We start from the raw sequence: 8722 nt of genomic DNA, 5'->3' as shown, positions 1-8722 counted from the left end.
ATCACTTTTTGGGCCAATAAAAAAAATGACCTAATAGATTTCTTTTCTTGTGGAAATAATCATCTACTCAAAACTGTAGCTACAAATAAGGTAGCCTAATCCATACTAGCATTATTGAGAATGTCTTTGTCATCAAATTAAACTCTAGAAACCAAAAGTTTGGTCAACAAGATTGATTTTCCTTCAAACATGGCCCTATTTTCCAATTTATATTCTTTATCTTGCACACATTGACATAGCAATAGAAAAATACCTAAGAACAAGGATAATCTCTAATGATCCTTTTAGTTTTTTAGACCAACTTTTTGTTATCCATACATGAAGATTAGCTAGCGTAGAACATAAAGTGTTAAATCTATAGATCAGCCCTTGACTCAAAAAATATCTTCCTCACTAATTACTTTCTAACCTAGAAAATGGATCCAAAACTCCTTAAAAGGGAAGAGTTAATCAAATGTATTTAAGATACCAACCTTTCTTTCAGATTTTTTTCTTCCCTTTCATCCATTTCTTGTGTTGATGCATTCTTTTTTAGGAGAAACACTATAGCTAGATATCCTTGTTTTCTACTTAGTACCCACTTCATTACATGGTTTTCTAGGAGTGATAGACACCTCAAGCACCTCAACATCTACTAGCTTGGGGCTTAACGTTATCCCCATTGCAAGTTCACTTTGCAAACTATCAAAGTGACACTCCTCACTTGGGAACTCCCACTATTCTTATACATTTGTTATAGCACACCCAAGACCTTGATGCAAGGTTGACATCTATTTGAGTCTAAGATTGATTTTGAATTGCTATGGTACTCTAGTGTCCCTTGCCAAGAATTAATATGCAACTTTGAAGCTTATTACTTACAAATAGAATTTAGCTATTTGGACAAGATGTTTCCTTAGCACCTTTGGGAGTTTTTCTTAAAGAGGTTGATGATGATCAAGCTCCATATGGTTTATAAATATGTGAAAAATAGAATCATTAGGATCATGCATTATTAAAAATGTTAATAAATGTAAGTGCATCTAAGAAAGTCTAACAATGACCTCTTCTATGTGTTTTGTTAATGATAATTACTTTCTAATATATTTACAATATGATTATCTTGTGTGATCATTTCTATATTAATTTAGTAATTCCCTTTTAAAAATAAATCATTAAAAAATTATTTTTATTCTTAGGCATGTAAAAAGGATAAGGGCATTAGTTGGAGTAGAGAGGTAGTTGTTAGACTATAAAATATCACATTTTGACTATTGTGCATACTATTTTGAATGTTGGTGTTTAGTAGACACCACTATAGGTATGCTGATGTTCATTGTAGTCAAATGATTAGGATAGAGGTAAACAAAGGGTATTATGCTCTAAAAGGATTAAATATAGAATGCATTGTGGGATGAGGGACAATTTGTGTGTCAATTGGATAAATGGTTCAAACTATGACAATTTGACTACAATAGGCGACTTCTTATTAAGCACAAACTCACCATCCTTAAACTCACAAGTTGAAATGCACGAGGCTGGAAAATATGTAGTTACTACGTTGCCACCTAGGACAATTACCCTATGAGTTGTGATAAAACTATTTTTGCCTTGTCAGGATTTGAATCTGATGGCCCAACAAATGACTAGTGAGGATCAATATCTTTAGCTCCAATATTACAATTGTTCTTTTTATTATTTATTATAGCCCAACCATCCTTATTTTTTAAGGAGAATCTCCGATAAGTAACTTGGGTTGTGGCTTGGGGCATTGGATATCCAACATAAATCCTAGATTTTGTGAATTGAGGATTGGTACCAACAACAAGTGTTTGGCAAATCAAGGTAGATGCACCATTGAGTGAGACTTTGGTCACCAATTAATTTTTTCAATAGAATCCTTGACATTCTTAAATAGGTTGACCTCAAAAACTCTTTTCCAAGGATAAGCAAAGAAAAATGGTTTTAGCTCAACATGAACAACATCACCTAGTGAAGCCACTCTGTAGTCCATAAAAGGCCATAACAACAAAGGAACACTAGGGAACTTAACCTAGATACGAACTTAGAGGGCATGTTCTTCAGAGACAACAAAGTCTTGAGTCCAATAGGGGAAAAAGTACTAAAAAGGTGTGAATTAAGCATGGGCCATGCTCAAACAAAGCTTTCACAAATTTAAAATTAACAAAACAAAACAAAAACTGCTTTTAAGGTTTTAGATGATCTCTACGTAAACTCCACATAGAACCCAAATAGAGTTGACCCAGCTTTAGCATGCATTCAAAGAGAATTTTATTATAAAATATCAACAAGAGTATAGTTTTCGACGTCGTCTATGCAGTCATCAGACTGCCATTTGACAGTATTAATTAATTAAAAAACAACAATTTTTTTATTTTCAATTAATTAATAAATACGGTCAAATGTGCAATCTGATGGCTACATAGACAATATTATAATTTTCAAGCCGTTCACATGCATTATCAAGATCATAAATCAACAAAACATCAAGAACATGAGAGCTACTCATGGACAACTTTTGGTATGAGCTTGTGAAGATGTTTTGATGCCATTTTCTTACACTTGACAGCTAGCAACCCTAGAATCAAGCATTGGACTATTATAGCTAGCAACTCTAGATTCAAACGCTGGACTATTATGGCTAACAACCATTTAAAAAAGAAAAAAAATCTTAAAGACGATAGAAATTTAAATAACTGAAGAAGAGTTAAGGGTCTTATATAAAGAATTTTGTATTTGAATTGAATCTTTAAGATTAGAAGTAATTAAATAATAGAGATCCTGTTCAGTCTTATACAATCGATCTTATATACAAATTGATCCAATATTACTCTGGTTGAACTTGCGAGTAAAAAACTAAACAAAGGTAACTTCCTTTGAGAAACAAGACGGATCAAGACTGCCCTAAGATGATTAAGTTTAAACTACTCAATAACAACTCCTTATATGTGTTTTTTAATAGCACGTTTTACATCATCTCGACATTAACCATTAGATACACACTGTTAAATTGAATATATCACTTTAATTTTGTGCTTCAATTTAAATATGGAAAACACTAATAAATAATCTTATGAACTTTTTGATGGCTTAACTATCTCAATGCTTATGCTTGTGAAAGGTGAAAATTTGGTTCTGTAGCAAAAATTCATTAGTTAGAAAATCCAAGATTGCCCGATCACAACTCAATCATATCCAAATGGTGACGAACAAAGCATTTATTGTTCTCAATTCAAATCCCCAATACTGCATAAAAAGACCAAACATTCACTGCTCAGGCGAAAGAGGAACATCTCAAGGAAATAACATATTCCTCGCTGTCTCCAGGTGGATCCCTGTTAACTCAGTATTTATATCTTCAGCTGATTGAAATGTAGCCGCATCGTCATGAAGTTGTGTATACTTGACCATTCCAAAACTCAAACTTGGATTGTAAACCATACATTTATCCCAAATAAATCATATAACTTTTTACATATTGTTTCTGCTGAACCAATCTGACTCAATGCTGATTGTAGCTTTCAAAGGTACGATTTGAACCATTCTCCCAGAGAGCTCTTTATGTTAAACCATACTCTCGTGAAAATGTACCACCTTTTATGTCCCATGACATTACATGTTCTGTTTCCTCGGGCATAATAAAAGGCAAGGAGATCTCCTTTATCATCAACTCTCCACAAAATGGGCATTCCCCAGCCACAGCATCATCAAGCTGTGCTCGAATCTAAACAATAAAGAAAACTGGCGATTCAGAAATCATGACCTTCAAAGTAGAAGAAAAAATAGATATGACAGAATAAGCAATGGCCTGCAGAATCTTGTACAGCATGGGAAAAGAATACAAGACGGACAGGAAATTTGAATTGAAGAAAAATATTTCAGCAATGGAAACAGAAACATATCACATTACTATCTAATTTGTGGAAAACCATATCATATTACAAGCCAAGTATAAACCTGATCTGTGGGTGATCTGGTGCTGACTTGTGCTTCTTCATCTGCAATGCTTGACGTTCTTTCTAAATTGAGGGTTGTCCCTGAGTTCACAGCTAAACTCAGCCTCCGCTGCAGATCAAGTATGCGCTCTGCCTGCAAAATATGAATGCAATAACAAATTACAGCTATAAAAATAATTGCATGATACAAAAATAACAGAGAAATTTACTCCGAGTAAATGCTAGTCTATAAAGTTCAAATATGTTCTCCATGAACACAATTACTCAGTTTACATATGGCATTCCATCCCCTATTTGGGTTGGAAAGAAAATGGGAAACTTCATTACATTCTTAGCCACTGATTTACAGAGATCACAAGACAATTCATATGAGGAATCATAAGATGGACTATATTATAAGGTCATTTTATTGTGGTACCTTGTTACTTAAAAAAGATTATCAGATGTCTTAAGTGTACAATTGTTTCAATCTTACTTATCAAAGATTCAGCTTGTTTTATATTCCAATTCTACTCACCCGCAAGGATCCAGGCCGCTGATCCGTAGGCCACTAATGCTGTTGGGGCTTCCACTTGCCGTTGAAAGAAGTATTAACAGATGAGACTGCCCACCACAAATTGAACTGAGGTTGTTTTTGAAGCTTGTTCTCCAAACTATTACTAGACCACAGCTCAATGGACAATTGACAGGTTGTCATTGTAGATTTGACATTATGTACTTTCATCTTCTTTAATTTGCTGGCAGAAAATTTCAGAAGATACATTTTAGAAACAAGGATTTCTTGTCTGGCATGTCTTTCAAACCATTTCAAATCTTTGATTCATTGATGAGGACGCTTAATGAAATTATTGTGTACATAGGCTCATCGACAGATGGTTAGCTTATTGAGAAATTTTAGTAGATTTTGAGCTTACCGTAAAACCTTTATACTAATGTTCTCCATTCATTTGAAAGATGAAGTGCGAAGGTACTTTAGTGTTGTTACAAGGCAAAAGCTTTTCAACCCTTCATTTGGTTTTCTAGCATTGGCCATTACAAGGTTCAACGGTACTAAGGTCCGTAGCTGTGGACGTGATTAAGGTGCACGATAGTTGAATCCATGTTCATAGAGCAAGTTAAAAGAATACAAATAACAAAGTTTATTAATTAGAGTTTTTAATTTGTGGAATTTGAATTGTTGGTGCTTTAAGTCATCTATGAGTGGTCGTTTACTAATGGCATTTTTTCTTTGTATACTTTGGTAATAATTTCAAGGCAGAGGGACCCACTTAGCACACAAACATCTTCAATAATTTGTAAATAGGAAAAGGAATAGTCAATGTAATCCCCACTGCTTTGGCCTTCTCCCCTCAAGCATCTTTTTCTATTAGCAAAGCTTTTGTAGCAGGTAATGCCTTGTAACTTGTAAGTCACCCTTACAATGCATCCAATGTAGGATTGACCCAATTAAAACCTAATCATGTAGTTGTATTAAGTAATTGAAGGCTTCTAAACACAATTTTAGTTATATATATTTTATTTTTGTTATATGGACCTGTGTTTTTGCTAGTGTTACTAGACTCAATGTTTTTTTTTTGGTACGCTAGGGGTATCCCCGCGACCCAGCCCAACGACCCAACCTGCCTTACCTTGAGCTTACTTTATTGCCAAGTTGGGGTTAGGAAGGGGCGAGCTGAGGCGAGACTAGTCTCCTAGGGGGAGAAGCCAGAGCCCGCAACCAGTCCTCCCTCTTAAACCCGAGAGGGAGTCAAACCCGAGACCGATGGGGAACAAACCCACCGCCCAAGCCAACACACCTACACGTGCGGGCTTTTACTAGACTCAATGTTGACAAAAACTCGGCATAGGTTCTGTTGATGTGGCTAAAATCGTATTGCTACAACTCTATTCGGCCAACGTAGAATAGAATTACTCGCTGAGTATCCTATCCTCTCTTGTATAAGGAAGCCCTAATGCTGTTTTAGTTGATCAAAGGGGACAACCTCAAGGTTCCAAGTGTCAATTCATGACTGCGGGATAGCTCAATAGTTGATGTGTTTTGCTAGGAGCACAAGGGGCCTTACGTTCACAACAAGATGGTTTGCATCTGATTCTCAAACTGGGAAATAAAAGCAAAGGATAAGGGTTTAGGAGACCTAAAATTAACAAGACTGGTGTGCAAGTAGACGGATTTGACATAACCAATCCCTGCTTGGCTAGAATAACTCACAACCTCACAAGAACGGTGCAATCTTCAAGGGGACTTAGAAGATTTTCAGACTGCAGTTGCATGCCTAAGCACCCAATTCTGGTGCAACTCACACAGACACCTACAATTGAACTAAACACAATTTTAAAGGTTCAGGATAACCATACACAGAGATACACAATCAACATATCCCCAATGGTATGAACCCGAATCCATTAAATACTTGCACACCAGAAAGAATCTATCTAAACCTGTTCAAGGAAACCATGCAAATAGACTAAAACCAAGATGATAAACACCAAATCAATGTCCATATATTGATTTCAGCTGCTATTACAACAATTTCTACAGAAATTCTACTCTATTCCTAACTACTAAATTCTAACTTTCTACAAAAACTCTAACTATCTAACTGTCTAACAATCTAACCCTTAACAATGAGAGGCATCTTGCCTTTTATAGATTTTACAATTATGAATCAAAGGCCACGATTGACTGCATCCAATAGTTCTAATCTGCCTTCTAGAACTTGGTAGCTTTAACCCATGCCCATTTAATCCTTAGTTATCCTCCCAACCACATTCTCAACTACCTACAACTGTTTGGCATTAATTCGGTCAACCTGATAGTTGGAAATAACTGACCCGTGTCTTTTTGTTTTGAATACATAAGGTAGGGCCCACAGATAGTCATGTACATTAAACAATTTAGTTTTCAAACTGATTTTCTAGAATTTCTTCTGGCTGTGCATTTTTGAGAATGCATAGACTTGTTGCATTCTGAGTGTTTTTTTAATCTTCGGTCTAGCTGGTGGACCTCAACTTTGTGGTCTGGTGGTGGCACGTTTCTCCGTGCTTCGTTTTTTGATCCTGCGCTCCGCAATGTGTTCTTCATTAGCAACGCCTGGCTTTGTTGCTTTGATCCTACGCTTCTGCATCCTTGCTTCCGGCTTTGATTGTGATCAGGTTTGAGCTTTAAGTCGCCACCTTAGTTCCTCTTGATGTCAATCTGCAAACAATCAATTTCGATTTAAATTAATTATTTTTGAAAAATTAAATAAATTCATTTAACAAAAATCAAATTTTAAGCGATGTCGGGCTTTGTCTTGGCGAAGACGAAAAATGTTTTCTTTAAAAAACAATATAAGTTCCCTCCTTTGCAAAATAAGGGTTTTATGGTTAAAACACGAGATTTAAACCTGTAAGTTGAAATGCTCCCTTCACTTGTGACGAAAATCGGCCACTTTGGCTTTAAATGCAAGATTTAAACCCCTTTGATAGAAAGTGCCCACCTTTAAATGAAATTTGGACGAACTTTTATGTTTGCAAAATCTTAACTTTTAAAACGTCTCCCTTTAATTGCATTTGCAATTACTTGGGCGACTAAGGGAAAAATTCGGCCCTTTGAAATAAAATGCAATACTTTGTTATCTTTTCGCCCTTTCACCTTTGATTAGTGAAATTCGGGTCCTTTTAGATACATTGTGATTTTGGACGTTTCACTTCATTTTCGGCCTATGGACTCATTTGGCGAGATTTTAGTCCGTGAATGACTTTTCGGGCAAATGGAGTGTTTTGCACGACTTGATCTTTTATCATTTTCGGTCTATGAGGTGAAAATGCGTGACTTAGAACTTGCTTATCATTTTCGGCGAGCCTTTTTGCGAGTTGTCTTCTAATTTTGGCCAAATGAAGTTAAAATGCGAACTTACCTTATTGATTTCATTTTCAGCTCAAATGCTCTTTTGCATGACTTTGAACTCTTTTATCATTTTTGGTCTAGAGAGCCGTTTCGCATGATGTGGGAGGCTTTAGTTCATTTTCGGCTCATAGAGCCATTTTGCGCAATTTGATTCCTGGAGTCGTTTTCGGCCTAAAAGACGATTTTGTGAGATTTTGGAATTTTGTTGATTTTCGGCCTCCAAGCTCCGTTTGTGAGATTTGCTGTTTTTCAGCCTTCTGGTCACTTTGGCGCGATTTTGGAGAGTCAGGACTTTCACGGCCTTGAGAGGCACTTTGAGATTTTGCCCCCTTACTTTTACTTTGCACTTTGACCCTCTAAGCCGAATCCAGGAGACTTTCAGTGATCTGAGAGGGGTTTATTTCGAGCATTTAAGAGAAAATGTGCGATTTTGGTTCTCTCTCTTAACGCCCCCCCCTTTCATTGTTTGAAAACAAATTTTGGGCCTTAGCGTCTAAATGTGAGATGTCTCTGTGTTCTATTTCTCACGCCCTTCCTACGAAATTTGGATCTTTCCCCTAGAAGGTGCGATTTATTTAATTGCTGGAGCCTATGGACTTTCGGGATTTCACATGAAAATGGCGATTTTGGTTTGATTGCTTGATTTTGACTCAGGCTCTCAAAACACCTAACTCCTCTCACAGACAGGCAGATTGCAACAAAAAACTTGGGATTCCCTGTGAAGTAGGGTGATGTGTGCTTAACGCACAACAAATGGCGACTCGGCTGGGAAATGTTCCCGAACATTTTGAGGATGACCATTTGGATCAAACCCCAGAATCTCTGGTATATACCCCACAAAACAACCCAAATGACAAAGACAGATTCATGGCAAAAA

At 36.3% G+C, this 8722-nt stretch overlaps 1 protein-coding gene across 1 annotated transcript in view; it reads right to left on the bottom strand.

Annotated features, from left to right (window-relative positions):
• Window positions 1–2913: 2913 nt before the first annotated feature.
• Window positions 2914–8722, bottom strand: part of LOC131038306 (vacuolar sorting protein 18) — a 394486-nt gene continuing 388677 nt past the window's right edge. The window contains exons 24-25 of the mRNA XM_057970666.2: window positions 3958–4089; window positions 2914–3724 (exon numbers count right to left, since the gene is read on the bottom strand). Of these exons, the coding sequence (XP_057826649.1) occupies window positions 3560–3724; window positions 3958–4089 (297 nt within the window). The 3' untranslated portion in view covers window positions 2914–3559. The remainder of the gene's footprint in view (window positions 3725–3957; window positions 4090–8722) is intronic.

The sequence above is a fragment of the Cryptomeria japonica genome, chromosome 6 (assembly GCF_030272615.1).
Source record: "Cryptomeria japonica chromosome 6, Sugi_1.0, whole genome shotgun sequence".
Taxonomy (NCBI): domain Eukaryota; kingdom Viridiplantae; phylum Streptophyta; class Pinopsida; order Cupressales; family Cupressaceae; genus Cryptomeria; species Cryptomeria japonica.
This window is presented reverse-complemented; position numbering and strand designations above follow the sequence as displayed.